General features: G+C 31.6%; 2 protein-coding genes across 4 annotated transcripts; both read right to left on the bottom strand.

Moving 5' to 3' along the window:
• Positions 1-5262: 5262 nt before the first annotated feature.
• On the bottom strand, positions 5263-9738 carry LOC107958679 (uncharacterized). Of its 3 annotated transcripts, none has more exons than XM_041112712.1 (9): positions 9329-9735; positions 9128-9228; positions 8682-9040; positions 7541-8169; positions 7316-7439; positions 7056-7115; positions 6093-6186; positions 5918-6005; positions 5263-5743 (listed from the first exon to the last, which is right to left on the bottom strand). In XM_041112712.1, the coding sequence occupies exons 1-9, from the start codon at positions 9473-9475 to the stop codon at positions 5555-5557; spliced, it is 1791 nt and encodes a 596-aa protein (XP_040968646.1). In that variant the 5' UTR covers positions 9476-9735; the 3' UTR covers positions 5263-5554. The 3 variants fall into 3 exon arrangements, 2 of the variants coding, with proteins under 2 accessions (XP_040968646.1, XP_016750004.1); XM_016894515.2 differs by having other exon boundaries at positions 6093-6199; positions 7060-7115; positions 9329-9734; XR_005926900.1 differs by lacking the exon at positions 5263-5743 and having other exon boundaries at positions 7060-7115; positions 9329-9738.
• A 515-nt stretch (positions 9739-10253) lies between these two features.
• Positions 10254-18634, bottom strand: LOC107958680 (DNA-directed RNA polymerase 3, chloroplastic). The gene is made up of 19 exons (XM_016894516.2): positions 17758-18634; positions 17182-17382; positions 16933-17066; positions 16558-16627; positions 16197-16255; positions 15765-15882; positions 15104-15217; positions 14683-14814; positions 14110-14526; positions 13499-13549; positions 13178-13248; positions 12715-12799; positions 12432-12584; positions 11963-12037; positions 11764-11853; positions 11622-11669; positions 11412-11526; positions 11021-11124; positions 10254-10920 (listed from the first exon to the last, which is right to left on the bottom strand). Exons 1-19 carry the CDS (start codon positions 18526-18528, stop codon positions 10810-10812), a joined length of 2919 nt encoding a protein of 972 aa, XP_016750005.2. The 5' UTR covers positions 18529-18634; the 3' UTR covers positions 10254-10809.
• Between the last annotated feature and the right edge of the window lie 1155 nt (positions 18635-19789).

Consider the following 19789-nt stretch of genomic DNA (forward strand, 5'->3'; position numbering starts at 1 on the left):
TTAAATAGTAAAATACAAAAATTAAAAACTACAGAATTTATGATTCAAATTCTATTATGCATATTTTTATTTTTATTTTTCTTTAAAAAAATATAAATATTAAGGGTTTGAATTATACTGAATTATAATAGACTTGCTATTTAAGTGAAAAATAGAATTATATAATAATTATATTTATAATAAATTGATATAATTAACAAATGAAGTTTATTTGGATGGTAAAATATAAATATAGGAAACTATAGAAACTTTAGTTTAAATCTTCTTATGTGTATTTTTAGAGTTAGAATTTTAATATATTTTTTAAAAAAATAAGCGTTATAGGATATTTTGTTTGTATACTAGTTAGAGTTGAAAGTTAATGAGAATTAATTTGATGTCCCACATATTATTAATGGATGCTTAAAAATTGAATTTTTTAACTTCATCTAAATCTGAACTAAACTCCAATATTAATATAAAAATATAGTAATAAAATAGATTTTTAATTCTCAAATTATATCCCCAAACTTATGTAGTTATAATCAATCAACACCAATAATTTTGCATTTTCTTAAAAACATTTTACAATCAATCATATCTCATCATTAGCAGCGGAACTACTTTTCACTTATCCATCTTTGCAAAATCATTGCTTTCTTTATCTAAACAAACTTATATTCACTTGAAATACTAAACATTTTACAAAAGAAGAAAAAATAAAAAAAGGAAGAATTTTGATGAATATTATAATTAATAAGAAAAAGAAATTAAGATGCAAGTAGAGAGTAAAATGGGATAAAAAAGAAATTGAAGGATTTAGATGGACAAAATGTTGAAGCAGTCATTGTTTTAAGCTCCAAATGGGGTAGACAATGAAAATGGCAAGGATTTTGCTTTTTAGTAACATTATCTTGAATTGGTAAAACAAAGTAGAGCCACGTCTCAACCATGCTTACTGGGTTTTATTTTTTTTCACATTGTTAACATTAAAGCCACAATTTTAGTTAAGTTGATTTCTGAATTTTAGCTATTTCTTGGCAACTTCCATATCTACCCCACTTAGCTATATAGGCAGAGGCAGCGGCTGCTTTTGTTATTTTCCGATATGCAATGCTTTGCATGTGTCTCAATTTTGTTCAAAGTCAATTCCATGAAAATTCTACATTTAAATTATTAAATCATATCATTTTTACATGTGTAAATTTAATTAACTTTTACAACTCAAATCATATGAATAATAAATTGATATAAATAACTCTTGGTCCCTAACTGTTTTGAAAATTTACAAATTGATCTCTCTTTAAAAAAACTAGTTCAATTTAGAAAACTTTCAAATTGAGTTAGAATGATAACATATGACTCATCTACTTTACTAGTTCGAATTTTTTTCACTTTATTCAACTTAGTTCAATCAAGTGCTCACCCCTATACATTATATTTAAGTCCCTTACTAAATTCTGTCATGAAATCAACTTAATATTTACTCGCTTGATAAATGACTAAAAGACCTTTGTACATAAAAATTAAAAATATTTTTATTTTTATTTTTATATGAAACTAAAAACAATTTAAACCTTAAAAAACCCAAAAATTATAACACTAAAATCCCAAAACTCAATATTGTCATTCTAACCGATGAAATTTATATATATGTACGTCACATAAAATTCTCGTGTGTCATAACTACATAAAAATGGAGATTGTACCATTGTGCAGGACCAGTATTAGCTACCCAACTCAAGACTTTGTGGTCCTTCATTGATTGGTTTCAAATCTGGTGAAAAGATTAATTTCTACACAAAAACAAAAATTAAGCATGTGGGATTTTCTCAGGGGATCCAAAAATCATTGATTAATGACAATAAATAATAAAAAATAATGTGCACTTTTCAGGCTACGAATGAGATCCGTGGATGCGGTTTTCGTGTGGAGAAATATTAATGGTCGGGGAAAAGTTAATATTTTATTTGAGTTTCGATTTAATTAGTAGATGCATGTATCTCATATTCCAGAGTTTTCTTTTTCGAAATTAAAGTTTAATAATCTTGATTTTGAATTTAATTTAAGGATTATTATTTGATAGTATAAATTTTTTATTTTATAAATATTTTTTAAAAAAATTATATGTTAAGTTTAAAAATTTCATTGATAATGTGTCAAATATTTCTTTCAATTTAATTTATTTAAATTTGAAAAATATCTTTTTTATTATTGATAAAAATAATTTTTTTAAATATTGTTTTTGTTAGTTGTTGAGATAAAATTTAAAATTATACAAATATTAATATTATTATAGATATAAATATATCGTATAAAAATAATTATATTTATCAAATATATAAATTCAAATCATAATTACTATTTCACATATTCATTCAAATCGCAATCAAAATTTATAGATATTAAATTACTCTTAAAATTAAAATTAAAATATAAATTTAATAATTACCAATCACTTAATTTGCACAAGTTTTATGAGAAAAGTAAAGATGCAACAAACATGAAAAAGGTAATAATAATGTGTATTGATTTCAATGTGGTAAAGGTGGAAAGAATGATTCCACCAACTTTGGTTTCGGTAAAACCATTGACAAAGAATTAGTAATAGAAAAAAAAGACTTAAACTAAGTCATATCATATAGTTTTTACTATATTAATCAATCATAGTGTGTTGGAGAAATGACTTTGTCTACTTTAGATTTACGTGTGGATAGTATCTCATCTTTCTTGTGTTTGTGAATTTTATCACATTGATTAATTCTTAAATTTTAATTATCTTTTATGTTGGGTTATTTTCAATTTGATATTATTATAACTTATTTTGGAAACGAAATTGGATTGGGTTGGCTTCCGTAGATGCTTGTGAATTAAAAAAAGGAGAGGCAAAGGCAGACACATCACATGGGGGGAGCTGCAAGAGCAACTGCAAAATAAGAGGGTGATGTGTCAGCATCAGGCAGTTTGAAGGTTTGATTCCAAGGACCACTCAGACAGTGTGCTTGGTATTAGAGTTAAATAGAAAGAGTAGCAATTATTAATGGCAGCCTCACGTGTTTCTCCTGCTTAGAGATAGAATCTCCTTGGATCAGAAACTGCCCCTTATTTCTCCCTTTCTCCTCCTGCTTTCCTCTCTGCCACCGAGTCTAATCTGGGATAAAACTTGACTTAATCATTCAACTCGTTTTATTTACATATATATATATATTTTATCACAAGCATTAAAATTAAAATTACAATTATATTTAATTACACACTTTAATTTTTAATATATAGTTGTAGATTTTATGAATAATTAAAATATATAAATATTTGAATACTTAGTACAGTAAAAATATGAATAGCTAGTAAATAAGATCATATCACAAAACTAAAAATAAAATAAAAAACTTCATATTTATTTATTTTTAAAAGCTTTTAAATAAATACGTCACATAATCTATTTAATAAAGAATGGTTTAAATCTATCATAGCTCCCTATACTCTTCCCAAATTTTAGAATTTAGTCTTTTACTAAATTTAAATTCAAATCTAATTGTTAATATTATTAAATTTTTGATTAATTTTATTTTCATAATATTTTGAAATTAAAAAAATATAACAATATAATTAAAAAAACAAAGTTTATAATGAAGTTGATTTTAACAAAATAATATTATTATTATTAACAGTTAGATTAAAATTTTGAAATATGAAAAAATAGATAACTAGATTCTTAAAAGTTAAAATATAAAAACTAAAATTTAAATTTAAGAAAAATATAAACACTTATAACATATTTTAATCAAAATAACCTACTTAATATTCTCTCTGTATATTAATATAATCGAGCAAAAAATGTATGATTACAATACTGAGATTTTGGTTAAAAAATAGAAAGAAATACTGGAGATTTCAAAAGAGTGATAGATTATGATTCCAAAATCAAATAAATAAAATCTCTACGATTTTTAATAAAGTTAGTAGTTATTTTTAACACTTTTTTGGTACACCAAAATCAAAATCGTTGAATTTCTTTAAAACTTTCAAAACTGAATCGTTAGAATAATAAAAAAGTATTATAGAGGAAATGATTGAATAAGATGGCAACTTGACAAGTGTGAGCCTACAAGAATGATTGTATTTAACATATTTACTTTTTCTATACCTAAAAAAAAAGAAAAAAAGGGAGAAATAGGATAAGAATTGATGTTTAAAATTAAAAAAAAAGAGAAATTTCTGTATTAGGTTTACATTAGTTACGTAAAAATGTGAATCTAAAATATGATATATCGCAAGTATTGATTGTTTGGTTTTGGACGGCGAATTAAAATAGCATTAAAGTCAGAATCAATCCAGCATTTATGGAGGGAGGGGGGAACTCAATTTTTATTCCTTTCAATACAAACATCATTACATATTTTATTCATTTGTTTAAAAATAGTTTGAACAATTTGTATTTTTTAAATATAAAGAGATAAATTCATAATAATTACAATTTTTGGTTCAATTTCTCAGAAAAGGGAAACGGAGCCCTTGCTTTTCTTATGCAAAAAGAAATAGGGTCTGTAGGAATAGGTGCTTTTGTAGGAGGAAGTTTATAAAGTAAAGCAATGAAAAATATTAATTATGCCTCCAAACCTTTGGTTTCAACTTTAAGCAAAACAAAAACAAATCATATTACTACACTTTAATAGTTTTGGATGAAATATGATAAAAATAATTAACTTCATATAACCCAATAACCCAATAAAATATGTGGCTATATTTTTCGAAATAGTTTAATTTTATATAATATTTTAAAAAATGAAAATATCCGTACAAGATATATCATCAACAATGTTATTAATGTGACTAAAAAATTATATACTAAATGTTACGAAAATTTCAATAGGGACTTCTATATTGGAAGTTAAATTGTATTTTTTCTTGTTTATTTAAAAAAATGAATAAATTAATCTTTTTCGTTAGATCTCAAAATACATTGATCATTTCTATTAAAATTAGCATAACAGATAGAATAACTAAATAGTTACACACGGTGTGCCACATGTGTCTCATTTTAAGGTACAAAAACTAATTTTTAATAGTAAAAATGTATGAAGTTTTTAATTAAAAGATCAATTTACTTTTTAATCTAATGTAGAAAAACCAATTTGCCTATTTTTAAAGTAAATGGCTAAAATACAATCCGACCCCTAATACAGGACCTCCATGTTAAATTTACCTTTATTGTTATATGCTATGTTGCAAAATAGTATGTGTCCCTATGTAAGGCATTTTTTTCAAGCTAACAACAGTACCAGCAAAAAAGGCATTAGTTGTTCATTAGTTGATAATACTGCGTACTTACATGCCTACAGGCTACTTTCAGTGCAAAAATACAAATGGATTTTGTAGTCTTTCAAAAAATCAAAGGACCTTAACCTATAAACCTTGAAACAAATCTGTAAACCCATTTGTATTCACTTTCCTATGCATTCAAGAGTCAAATGATTTCTTACAGTGTGGTTAGAGATGGCATAGGATCGGTGCTTGTCTAAATCCTCCAAACATCTTGTCCTTTAATTGCTTGAAACTATGCCGCTAGCTAAGTTCATAATTCTGCATCAATATGTTCTACTGTCTCTGTGCTTTTATGGCTTTTATCATGTGCATCATACACGTAGTTCATTTGCTGAGGTACATTCGGGTCATGAGAGTGTTTTTGTTGGAAGATAGCATCCCTCTGTCTGCCATGTTGAGAGTGGGTTGGCTTCACTGTTACCTTTCCTGCTTTTCTTACCTGAATGAAATAGCAGCAACAGCAGCAGTAATAATGCTAGAGAGACTAAATGCCTCATTTGGTTACTAATGTACTAACATGAGGAAAAAGCCTATTTATTACATTATGTATTACAATAGTTAGACATTAAATAAAGAATAGTTGTACAAATTTAAACTGAATTTTCTTACTAACCCATATGATCCTGGAAAAGAAGTTTGTCCCATTCAAAGCCAATGCCTTGTCCACTGACTCCTTGTTGGCAAAGGTAATGTATGCAGACCTGGTGAGCCAAAGTCATGTCTAATCATCCCGCAAAATACATGATAAAGTGTGGAATGCAACACAATATCTCAGGTGACATTCGTACCATTTTTGTGCGATGGTTGATGTGTCGGTCAACTTAATAACTCTGTTAATGGATCCACACTTGGAAATGTAACATCTCAGAGCATCTTGAGTGGCTGCAACATGAACCTAAAGTTTTTTTAAACCACAAGGAATTATTCCCATAAATGTTTCAGATTTAACAGTAGCAAGTTTAAAAATAGTTCCCACATAGGACATTAGAGACAGAGTCACTGCTAGTTGCAGGTGAATCTACAGTGTTAATTGTACTCGGTTAATAAAGCTACCTTGATGAGAGCAATCAAATGATAGGAATGCATGTATTTGACATAAAACTATATCAATAGATTTTATTTCTCGATTTTATGGATATAAGATGCTGATAAAGACGACACTGACAATCAAGATGTGATAAAATAGCATAATGCATATAATACAAGTATTCAGTTATTTTATGTAATACTGCAACTCAAATCAGTCCTAGGAATTGGCTATACTGACAAGTTTTTATTAAAAGGGATAGAATAAAGAATGATAATTGGCATTCTATTATAAACTTTGACAGTATAAAGCCTCTAAATCACTATGATCATAACAGAAGAATCAGTCGGCCAAACCTCCCTTCCAATTCAAATTCATCCAAGATTAAATGAAAACGAAAACCAAATGTATGATTGAAGTTTCAAATACCTTTAGCTGCCTGTCAAATCATTCTGGAAAGGAATAAATTACACAAAGAACATATATGATAAAATCTATAATAAATTCTTTTTTCCTTGGTAGAACAGGGAAATCTTCAAACTGTAAACGATGAGAAATCCTCAAGCATAATGCCCACATTCATGTTAAAAGAAGCAACAACCCACCACAGTGCTTTCCTAAGCACAAATATCACACAAGTGAAGGAAAAATAAATTGTAGCAGCAACCAAACAAAACTACATTCCAACGTAAAAGATGTATGACTCAGAAGTGATTCATCTCACCCACATTTGTAACAAATACTGTCCTTGACTCAACCCCATCCTTAAGCGGATCAACTGAACCTGAAATAGCCCAAGTTGACATTATTGAGGCTGGGAAAACGTCTCCCACATGCAAAAGTTCACATAAAAACAACTCAGCCGAGCCACAGGCCATGAACAAAACAACTTGATTCCAATTTAAGAGACTCCAGAAAGAATTTATAGAAAATTCAGGAAATTTCTTAAGCAAAGATAACTATACTCATCAGAAAGCATCACACCTGAAATAATCTTTCCGGAGCTAGAGGATAAGGCATGATACCTATCCTTGTTCCGCGGCATTGATTTTAGCATGCAAATTTCTCTTTCAAGTTTCTGTAATCTTAATTTCATATCAACCAATTGCTGCATAAGTCAAAAACTTAAGCATGTTAATTAAGCAAACTCGACTCAAATTGAACTTCATGAAAGCAACTGATGTTTTTGCCAAGCTAGTATTTCCTTACAGCTTTGACAGGCCTAACTCCAGTTTCTGCTGGAAAAGCACCAACAGATAGCAGTGTCTGAGTAGATTCTCGAGCTTCCACACCCAACTTCTCTTGAGATGTTTTTTCTGGTCTAGATCTTAATGATGCATCCAAGCCTGATTTCAAGCTTTTATTGCAACTTTTTGATTCATATAAAGCATCACTCTCTTTCAACATCAAAGTGTGTTTTTCAGGATGTCTTGTAAATGTTCTGGACATTTCTTCTTCATGGTCCTGAGTATCTGAAGTGGTAGGAGAAATAGGAATGAAATCATTTAATTGCCTCTTTCTACTACCATTGGTTCTATAGGTATTCACGTTATAGTATCGTGACGGATTTTGGTTGACTTTGCCATCTTGAACAGTAGGAATCAATGTAGTTTGGCCAAACCCCAGGGCCTTCTTTTCCGACATGGGCCTCTTTATATTTTCATTCACTTGAACCTTCACTGAAGTGTCATTCTCATCCAGCTTTCCCAATCTATCCCAAACATTACCATGTGTGCTTCGATTGGCTCCATTCTGATGAAAGATGGCATCAGCTGCCCTGGAAAAGAGCCTACTCCCACCAGCATTGGTCACCTGAGAACGCTTGAAAAGTGGGCTTGCTGCATAGAAAACACATACACAAAACCCTTCAGATTCAAGCTTTCAGGTTAAATTTATACAGATGAAATCCAATAACAAGTTTTTGTGTAAAGTGTACTATCTTCTACAGAAAATCTTATAAAATACTTAGTTATCTGATACAATAGTAAAACTTAGAGAGTCATTTTAAATTATTATGATTACCACTATCAGGGAGTGGATATCATATATAAATCAATGCAGACCAATAACAGGGGAAAACACACCCTTGATAGTTGATATAAAATAATTCACTATATGCATTAACGATCAAACCCCACCGTATTTAAAATACACATACGCCAACAGGACAGAGCATTGAACAAGTTATAATTAACAAACATTTAAGATTTGATATTCGTGGAAGTAGTTTGCTTTTGGATCAATGAGAAGGCATACATACATACATGTGGTGTTCCAAAAGATCCAAGTTTCAGTAATTAGACAGAGATAATAGCTAACAAGTAAATAAAAATGATTAAGAAAGGCTTACTCCGATGAACATTCCCACATTGCACATTTTGCTCATATGAAAGCACGACTTCAGCAGATGGCTTCGTTTTAAATGAACAGCCATTTAGGGACCTATCTTGATTATTCTCAAACGCTCTTAAGTTTTCGTTAGATTTACCATAAAATGTTGAAGCATACTCATTCGTTTCCTCATCCAAAGTGGTAGAGAAGACCGGAAACCGGCAATGAGGAACTGATCCTGGTCCAGATTTTTGTGACTGCTTATCGGCAGAAGCATCATCATCATCAGAGGAACTTGGACCAGTAGTGTTCTCCAAATCGGAGGAGCTCTTACTTGCATTACAATCATTAGAACCTTCTGATAAAACATCCCATAGCCTAAACAAAAAGAAAATATTCATCGTTGGAAGCAACAAATTTCAATGCAACGAAAAGAAAACTGGAGAAGAAACGTGATAAAGTTACCAAGATACAAACTCAGTGGTAGTATCACCAAGAAACGGTTCCAACTCAGAGTTTGCTTCAGACTGGGACTTACCGTTAGAAACAAGCACGACAACATATTCCTGAAACAATAAAATTTACCAAATTTCAATGAATGCTAAACAATGGTGAAAGAAAAGAAAGGGAGTTATAATATATATATGTATAAAGAAACGTAGTTACAGTGAGGACTTGGATGCTATCGGAAGTGTAATTAAAACGGCGAAGCAAATGAAGAAGCTTTTTGGAAACAGAAGATCTGGGAATGGAGTTAGACGCCGTTATTAAAGGTGTTCGTTTCTTGAAATGGTTGGTGTTTTCTTTGGTCATTTTCCTTTTTTTTCAGTGTTTCTTGAGAAACGACTACGAGAGAGTTGTACATAAGGACAGTGTGCTATTGTCGATGGAAGGAAGGCGGGCTGGCCAGCTGGCACCGATTCGTTTCATTGTGTGCGCGGGCGTCATTTTCACTTTATTTTCTTCTCTTTTTTTTTTTTGACATTTTCCTTCTCAAAATCAGGAAAAAAAAAAGAGCACGCGCTCATTTCTCTTTCTAATACATACTCGAATCGAAACATTGGCGGTCAAAGAGAAAATAATAGTTTAGATTTCGATTATATAACTATATACTACGATTATTGTACAAAAATATGTTAACATAAAAATAATATATATATCTCTTCAAAAAAAAACATATAATTCAATCTTTAAATTACTTTAAATATAATTAAAAGCTTCAAGGTTTTATTTTATTTTGCTTGTTTGTTTTGCCATGTTTAGCTTTCTTTTTTTTTTGGGTTCATTGTGCCCGTTTGAATTATTTAGATGAATGAAAATTTTTTATTTAATTTTTTTAATAGTTATATCTAACAAAATATTGCAAATAAATCCTCTTTATGATGTAAAATGTAATTCTTTTTCAAATTTAATCAACTGATGTGAATGTCTTAATTACTTCCAATCAGTTTAAAATTAGAATATTTTGTTCTATAAACCATTTATATTCTCTAATAAACAAATTGCAAAATGAAAGATCCTTGATAGTTTCTTCACCAAATTCGAATTTAGTTTTTTTATAATAAAAATCAAGATTTTAAACATTAAATAATGAAAAAAGAAAAAGAGAGAAGATCAATTTCATTAAGATAGGGGATTTTAAGGTTACATAGTTTGCTCTGATCATCAGGACATATTATTATTACTCAACGACTGCTCCATTGCTACAACAAATACAAACATGAAATAAATAAAACAATTGCCTTGCTTACATTATTTCAAAAAAAAAAAACCAGACATCTTCTGTTGTGCTGATGATTAGCTTCTGCAGCAGATAAAAAGTTCGCTGCAAAGTATTTCGTATTTCGCATCGCTCTCACTTCCCACTAAGGCAACAAGCATCAATCTATGTGCTAACACACTTCCATGTAAGTAGCAACCATGTTTCTGTAAATCTCAGCCGTGGCAAGGGATGTCCACAATCTAGATTAGAACTAACTGGAAAAAGCAGGAAGCAGTGTGGCCTTGGTTTCCCGAGTTTCAGTTGAGTCCCACATGGATTTTCTCCTTAGTCCTCAATTGAACTTTGTTGATTCTCAAGGGCAAAAGAATGTACAAGCCAGCAGTGTTTCTGCAAATGATATACAAATGTTGTTTTGCTCGGAGAATCAGTTGAAAAAGTACGGCGACTTGAGAACCTCAAGCAAGTCAAAGTTGCCTCTCTCTGGGAGAGGAGGAAAAACCAACGACGGGTATGATGTCTCAAAGCTTTCAAGCAACTGCAGAGAATCAAAGTAAAATTAATATGGTTAACAAAATGAGCGAGACACAAATTTCAGTACTTTCTAATAATTGAAAGACAGGAATCACCATACTTACATTCTCAAGAACTGGCATGCTGTAAAGCTCCACAAATTTTTCTCTAAGTATCTGGTTCATCTTCTCCACATCACACGCGTGTGTCCAAAAAGAGTCATGGACCCCTGCAAATAGATTTATATGATAACAACACAAGCATTTAGATTACAGAAAAAAAAAGTTATTTCAGATTTTCCCCAATATCATCTCCAAATAGACCAGGCTTATGAATTCCTAAAAGAAAGAACAGTGGCTGAGAAGTAAAGACTCTGCATTACATTTCCTAAAAGAAAGAATTTTTCCCTATTAAGATAACATGTCAAGGCTCTATGCAAGTCATCTTGCCTGCTCTCAAGCAAATCAGTCTAATATTTGTCTAAGCTCTGCCTGAGTAAAAGTTAGCGAAACAGACCTGCAAAATATAGACCCGCGTCTCTGCATGCAACAGCAGTCATCATCATGTGAGAACCATCAAGTGAATGCACAAAATTTGGAGGGAACGCTGTTCTCTGTTTCCTAACTTCTACCTGGAATTGAAAAAATACGAGTGTTTCTACTTGCTTGGGAACAAATCAAAAGCAGAAATAGAAACTCAAAACAAGAGCCAGAATAAGGAACTTACTGAGTTGCCCTCCCGCTGCAAGGCTAATACTTGGAGAGTTGTTCTTATCTGAAAAGAAGCAGTGAATTTTGTTACTCTGATATCAATATTTATTTAATTGAAAGATTATTAAAGCATATCCTCATTCAACTATAATACTTACGAGATGTCGTTCACTTTTAAAGTAGGGCTGAACAACAGGGAGACCAAGAGGTGTTGTCCACCGCACAGGTTGATTCTCTGAAGCAATAACCTACAATACATAGATTTAACACTAGTAACTTGATTGTACTAAAACTCATTGCTCCTTAATTACGATAAGGTAGTTTGCATCATGATTCTTGTAATATAAAAAGTCATACCTTTGCACAGTCACCTAACCAACCCATTATGTTGCGTGCTGCTTGGAATAATTCTCCAAGGGCAGCCAATGTCACCTGTTAAAATTTTATGACTTTAGCATAACCTTCTACTGTTAATTATTTAAATTCAACAGAAACACCAACAAACACATACACAGCATGCACACATAAAATAGAACATTTCTTCCATCCTACAAATGCACTGATATAACGGTATAGGAACCATAACCTCATAAAATAAAAGGAAAAAAAATTTAGAACACCCATTTGATTTCATCTAACAACACTACTTTTCAGTAAGATACCAATGTCAAGAAATCAAGAAAAGGAAGGGTACTGAGAACAACTGAAGAGAGAGAGAAATCTAAATGGATGCATGTGCACAGAAACCAAGCATCGTGTATTTATAGTACAGAGGTTATCACAATTCATGCTTGCATAGGTATATATTATTAAATGGATTACTTACTTTAGCAGTATAACAAGCTGCAGAAAATAGCAGCCTATCATCACTTATATGACCCTTCTCCTCTAATCTTCGTTTTATTTGCTCACGTGCCCCAACAAAAGTTACACCATATACCGAAGTCATTACCGTCTGCTTTACTAATTTTCGATCCACCTGAAAGTTTCCAACATTTTCATCTGTTAGTTTAAGGGGGGAAGTCCTAACTCAAAATCAAGTGTAAATAGTTTAGATGTTAACTGTTCAAGGAAATCTAGTAAATTTAGTAAATAAAACCAAGTCCAACCTGATCAATTAAGAGCTTTGCCAATAAAGCATTGGGATTCGTTGCAGGATCCTTGTTACTGTCCCTCTTCATTATATTGTGAACCCTGTTCAGCCCCAGAAGATATAAACAGTGAGGGCATCCTTTGTTTCTCATTTTCTAGTACTAAATTTCAGAATACATAGAAATAGATTTTTTTTCCCCAGAAACTAAAGCAGCAGCAAAGAGAAATGAGGCTGACATAAAATATATATAGGACTAAACATTAAAGGTTAGAATTTTCCTTTGTTACTTCAATAAAGAAGCAGTACGTTTATGCCTTTGGTTGCTTTTTCTCCTTTCCTCATTTTTAAGCAACAACTAAATGCAGCCAACAATATCAACAAGAAAATTTCTGAATGGAGCAAGACAAGTTTATATGCAGCATGCTTATATATGCCCTATAACGAGTTTTCTAGACAATAACTAAAAGGATTTAATATACCTCACAGCGATTTCAGAATAAACATCAGCTGGTTTCTCTCCAGCAACCAAGTTAACTGCTGCAGCTTCCAACTACGGGAACAGATAAAAGATGTGAGACCATAGATGCACTTTTAATAACTAATCCAGAAAAACTGGCTAACCATAAACTGATAATTAGTGGGTAATAATTTTGTAAAAAAGATAAGTTGAACTGGAACACAACTTCAGATTCTAAAATATATTGAGAAAATATGTATCTGTGTGTAACCCAAACATGACAATATCAATTGTGGATTATTTAGAACAAGGAAAAAAAATTATCTACAAACCACAAACATACATTGTCTCTTCCCAAGGCTGCATAGTGCTGTAAGCCATTGCAGGAACCATCCTGTAATAATTTTTTAAGGGAGAGAAGGAAAGGAAAAGAAGCGTGAGGCACATGAAGCAGTTACTGGGAAAAAATGAAATGAGAAACTGCTACAATCTTAACATCCACAACAGAAACAAGAAACAATAAAGCTAATTAAACAACTAAGAGAAGATAATTTTAAAATGTTCATGTAAGGTATTGAAGAGGAAAAAGATTCAAATGCATGTAAGGGGAACTGATAAACAATACCCTTTAACCAGGAAGAATAGAATCAGAATAATGCAGGTAATTTCTAACCAATCATTTATATAAGTTACAATCCCAAGATGTGGCAGCAGTAAAAGGTCACTACAAGCAACGAACATATCATGTCATTCACAGAACACAAAACTATTGAAATTGGATGATCATGGCAAAAGAGATAAGTAAATTATTTAAATCAATTGCATTTCGACTTTGAAATGTTGATTGTGCAGAACTGTAACTCAACAAGCAACCTAGAGAAATTTACTTATCATATGTTTCAGCTTATGGAAATTGTCCTTTTCTTTGCTTCAAGGACCCTAATGAAAATTTACCTGATGAATTGGCAGGTAAGAGATCGTACTATGTGGAGATGTGCTCTTTAAGGCTTCTGACAGGTTCATACAAGCAGCTAAGCACTGAAAAGGATCCTCAGCGGCTAACCACCATCGGTTTCCATTAATAGGGTTTTCTGCTGAATCAAATATTTCATCTAAATGGCTATCAACAAATGCCAGACGCCCGTCATGGGAAAGCTTTTCAACACCTCCTGAGTACAGGTTTGCTAAATGTATTTTCAGCCAATGTAATCCTGATCTCCCCAATGGTCGTCCTTCAGCAAATTCAAGAACTCCTCGACAGAGATCAGAACTTAGATGATTCAAATGTGGATGCATGGGGTATGCACGGCCTCGAAAATCAAGATTGTGAGGATAATAAAAGCCTTCCTCATTTTCCATTTTCCGAGCCACCTGTTTTAGGACAAGCTTCTTAGAATGCGTAGGACAAAATGAAACAAAACCAGAAGGGAAACATATCAAAAGACATGCACAGACAGGCGATGCATCAAAGTAAAAACCATCAAGCAAAGCACATATTGATACACATGGGAGGGTGAGAGATGTTACAGAAAGCTTAAGTTCGGTGTCGCATCGCTGAGAATGTCTTTCACGATTAACCTTGTTTGCCTTTCTCAAGCTCCATTTCCACTCTTGGATTTCTGTTGAATCCTCTGAATAAGGTTTCTCTGGAATAGGAATCTACAAAGCACAACAAAGGTATATTTCAGGGAGAGAAAGGCTGTAAATATGCACTCATACCAAATTAAATGGCTAAATATTATTTGGCATGCAGTGGAAGAAAAAAGCAGACTGTAAGCACCTTAGAATATTGAATTTGTTATAATGTTGATTCACAGTTTTTGTTTATTCCACAAAGTAAAATAATCATAATCAATTTAAAGAGTACCATTCAAGCAGTGTTAGATAGCAGAAAAATAATAATAACCAAAAAGTAAATTTCAAAAGCGAAAATTGAAGATGTGCTCACATCATTACGATCAACCAAGCCTGCAATGTTGCCACCACTAGCCCAAATACTCTCTACCACAGCAAGCACCTTGTTATTCACTCTCCATTTGGTGCTTCCAAGTGTATCCAGGGCCTGCACCCATGCCATTCCGGCAAGTCAAGCAGCATTAGCTATTAGAGAGATACTGACAATAACCACTCCTCCAAGGCAAGCTTTCAGTTGCTCAAAAGAGTAAATTTATAACAAATTCTCACAGTTCTAGGTCGTTGCTTTCAATCATATCATTATTCAAAACGATTAGATATAGAAACTCAACTCAAATCTCATAAGAAATTGGCACAGGAGAATTTTTCAAATTATCCTTTCCATAAGAAGGTATTTTAGAATAATCATAAGAAATTAGGGGGAATCTTTTCATTTTCCTTTACTTAAGATAAGGAACATGTATCAGGAAACCTTTTAATTGCAAGGTGGAAGGTAAATTGCAAGATTTGGGAGAAAGGCAAACCTTTTAATTGAACAATAAAAAATATCAGGAAAACACAGAGCTGCAGAACTTATTACATGACATGTCCCAGACGAATTTTGCAAGTGAGGTCAACAAACATCTTTGGCCTTAAGTTATACAACAAGAAAGTAATGCACGAAAAGAAGAAAACAAGAAGCTCCAAGTTATTACCTCAAATACTTTCCGCATATTTTTTACATTGACACCCTTAAGCGCCTCTTGTTGTTTCCTTGATCCATGAGTTCGCATGACATAAGAAGGCAAGAACAAGTAGCCACCCTTGTCATACCTGGAAGGAGTTTGTAAATACGTAAGTGTAACTTAGAGTTACTACCCTGAGTGCCTCAGTGCAGAATACATTATACCTTCAGCTTAATGTCTAATAACTGATTTATATTTTTGTTTGTTTATTTGGCTTCAGACAGGGAAATCAAGAAAAGGAATGTAGAAATGCAACATGTTGACTCCTTTTAACTTTACAGAAAACATATCTACTTTTTTTTTTTTTTTTTGCAGAAAAACATTTTGACTTCTGCAAGCTACATGTAACAAAATTTCTGGAGAGCAATTATCAGTCCATCCTAATTTTTCTCTCTAGCATACCCTTTCCATTTTTTGGGAGGCACCAACATTGGTACATAAGGAATCATCATATGCTTAGCCTGCACACAAACAAAAGAAACAAAATGTATTTGAGTTTCAGGAATCCAAGAGAGTCAACATACAATTTATCAAGTCAATGCCCATATTGCTGACTAGAATGCCCATATTTTAGTTATCGGTAATTATCATTCCATTGTCTGATAATAAGTATGACTAGTGTACAGCATTAAGCATGTGGCTAGACTAAAAAAAGTAAACATTGGAAGCATTAAACAGGAAGTATTAAACTATAACCTGACAAGATAATTAACTGTTAGATTTCCAGAATAGAAAGAATAAATGAAAAGAAATGTCAACTTACAGATTTGTCAAGTCCAGAACGTATCAGAGGATCACATTCAATAACACCATATCTCTTCTTAATCTTTTGCCTACAAAACCCATTATTTAGAAAAATTATTGCTACTGGAAAAACACAAAATGAAAATAGCATCGATTGTACCCCTCCACCCTCAAATGTACCTCACACACTTTGGGTGTAGATTCCAAAAAAGAACGACATCAAATACAGTACCAACTGACATAGAAATCAGATCTAACATATGCAGACAATTCCACATCTAAGAAATAGCCTAGTGACAAATTGCCTAGAAAATGATTTAGCAGACGATAGTTAGGGGCACGGGGTACATTCAGCAAAGATAAATTGCTGAGCAAAAAGAAGATGGAGTCTCACCCGGGGCCCCTCGAGATAGTTTTAAATTTATGTCTAAAAGCAGGTCGAACGTCCGGAGGGCTATCTCCTGACTGGTCAATTGGAGGTTGTACATAAGCTGTTTCAGTTAATAGTTCTAGAAGACAACTTCCAAGCTGCACGATAACATTCAGCCAAGAAAGGGTTTTCAAAATCTAAAATATAGAGGAAAGACCTTTTAAAATAATCAATCATTAACAAAAAAAAAAAGGTATGCAAAAGGCTGCAAACCTTGGCTTGAGCATCTCGACCCCAAGGTTTAATTTCTTCATTTTTTACCAGCTTCTGCACCTCAGTGAGTCTTCTCCTCCTAATCAAACTATTAACACGTTTCCTAAGTATCTCCTTCTCCTTGCTCACCCCTTGAACCTCATCTACAATCTGCTTCCTCTGATAGTTCTTAGTTTTCTCCAAGAAGCTATGAATTCTAACCTGAGACAAAGTAGAAATGACAAAGCTTCATCCTCATTATAACAACAATAAAAATAGAAAGAGTCAGCTGAGAAGGCCAACACCCTGTAGTAGTAGATGCTGATAAATGAAATTGCATAACGTGAAGAAATAAATCGCATTTACATATAAGGTAAAGATTGAAAGAATGACTTATATGAACCACAAAGCTCCAACTTGTGAATCTTCAACATAAAATTGAAAAAACCCAAACTTTGCCTATTACCCTTTCTTAATTCGTTTGCAATCTAAATTTTCAATCCCTCCCTAACTTTCTCAAATCCATCAAAAACAAAACATTACGCTAAAATAATAATAATTTAAAAAAGAAGCGAAAACTAAGCTTGATAGGCAAACCTCCTGTTCAATAGCCACTCCAATATGCACAGCAGCCTGAACAACCTGCACATACCCATCTTCCTCAGCTCCCATAATCAATCCCATCATCTTATGCATAACTATAACCGCCAATTTATCCGCCGGTAACAATTCAATATGCGGCGCATAAGCCGCTCTAAGTTTCTTGCTTTTTCCCTTCTGCACCTTTTGTTCCTTCGCAATTGCCTCCCTCAACGGCTCAAACCATCCCAGAAACAACCCTTTCACGTAAGGCAAATTGGGAGCCAATTTCTTCTCACACATTTCCCTCTCCAATTCCCGATACTCTTCCACCATCTTCTCCCAAGCTTCAGTCTCTTCCTTTACTTGTCTCCTCCTAAGCAAATTATACTTCCTCTTCTCGATCTCTTTGTGCTCTATTTTAACAGTCTGGTTGGTCATTTTGTAAAGACCCTTCCAAAATAAAGCTGATATCCAAGGTGGGTCTTGGATAAATATCCTTGGGGCAGATTCTGGGGAAAGAATTTGGCGGCTATGAGCATTGGGTAACAAAAAATTTTTCGGGTTTTCGATGTTTTGTACGATGTTTTCTTGGAGAGAGTCGCATAAAGGGAGGAAACGAGGTGGCTTTGTAGGGTAATTCAGACTCCGATGGAAAGGGAAAGAGAAAATAAGAGGAAAGGTCTGTTTGGGAAGGGAAAATAGAGGTTTTTTGTGAGGTTTTTGGGATGTGGGAGGCTTTGAATAAGTTGGGTACTGAGTTAAGGGAAGTGAGCCAGTGGCAGCCATTTTTGGTGGCTGGGGAGATAAGGAGGGGGGTTTCAGGGCGGTGAAGAATGAAAGAGGAACCTCCCTTAAACCACTGGAGTATATGTCCTTTTGAAATGATATTTTTATGCTGTCAATTTCAAAAAGATAATAGTAATAAAATAAAAAATTGGACGAGGATAAATAATTGATAAGTTTTTATTTTGTTGATTAAAATTTAAAAGAGTTATAAAACTGGGATTAAATTATTTTAAAAAAAAAATTTAAGCTAATTGGGCCATTGTAGGAATTTTTTTTTCCTACCAATCTATTTTTTTTCATGAAACAGTTTTAAATATTATTAATTTATATAATAAAGTTTAAAATATTTTTTTTAATTCTTTAATATTGATCATCAAATTAACTTGTATATAAAGTATGTTTCTCTACTCGTTTATAGATATTAATCTATTATACTAATTGTTAAATCGTAGTTTAGAAGTTGGTAGTCGAACTTTTTTTCTTTTAAAAAAAATAATATCTCAATAATTTAAATAAAAAATTTCAAATAATTCAGTAATTAACTTAAATATTTTTCTTTTAAAGAATGAAAGAATGAAAGTAAGATTATGGAGAAATAGAATTTAAAAATTGTGTAAGTTAAACATGATCACAATATTATTATTATTTTATCTCTACTTGAGTAGAAATTAAAAAGTATAGTTATTTAAAAAATATTGGTATGAAATTAATTGATTCTTAGGTCCATTGTTTACATATAAAAAGTTTTATGAAAATTATAATTCAAAAAAAAAAGTTTTATGAAAATTATTTTTTATATTTTTTTATGTTTATTTAATAAAAAATACCTTGATTAACGAAAAATATCTTATAATAATTTTATTCTTATATAAAATTTAACTTAAATCAAACTTAATATTATTATGTTGATAATAAATTTTATTTTCACTTTTTAAAAATATTATTATATTAATATAAAATATTATATTTTTTAATATTATTAAACATACATATTTATTTATATTTAATCATGTAATAAATTATTAATATAATTAATATAATTTATTATTTTAATAATTTGTTTAATATTTTAACTTTATTTTAATAATAAATTTTAAAATAATAATTTTAAATAATATTCTTCACATACTATTGAAAATATTCAATATTAATATTTTAAGAATAAATATTTATTACAGTTACAAATATATTAATAATAAATATTTTGTAGTATAAAGGTTAAAATTTGTTATAAATTTATATACACTTCACAAATTTGCAA

This window comes from Gossypium hirsutum, chromosome A05 (genome assembly GCF_007990345.1).
Source record: "Gossypium hirsutum isolate 1008001.06 chromosome A05, Gossypium_hirsutum_v2.1, whole genome shotgun sequence".
Taxonomy (NCBI): Eukaryota; Viridiplantae; Streptophyta; class Magnoliopsida; order Malvales; family Malvaceae; genus Gossypium; species Gossypium hirsutum.

Coding starts and splice junctions, on each gene's coding strand:
- LOC107958680 (XM_016894516.2), bottom strand. CDS start 18,528: ATGGCTGCCACTGGCTCACTTCCCTTAACTCAGTACCCAACTTATTCA. Junction 14,815..15,103: donor GCTTGGTTGATCGTAATGAT/GTGAGCACATCT, acceptor TGTGCTTTGTAG/ATTCCTATTCCAGAGAAACC. Junction 11,527..11,621: donor TGCAGCGGGAGGGCAACTCA/GTAAGTTCCTTA, acceptor TTTCAATTCCAG/GTAGAAGTTAGGAAACAGAG.
- LOC107958679 (XM_016894515.2), bottom strand. CDS start 9,475: ATGACCAAAGAAAACACCAACCATTTCAAGAAACGAACACCTTTAATA. Junction 8,170..8,681: donor ATGTGGGAATGTTCATCGGA/GTAAGCCTTTCT, acceptor TTTTCTATGCAG/CAAGCCCACTTTTCAAGCGT. Junction 6,200..7,059: donor GGACAGTATTTGTTACAAAT/GTGGGTGAGATG, acceptor AAAAAACTTTAG/GTTCATGTTGCAGCCACTCA.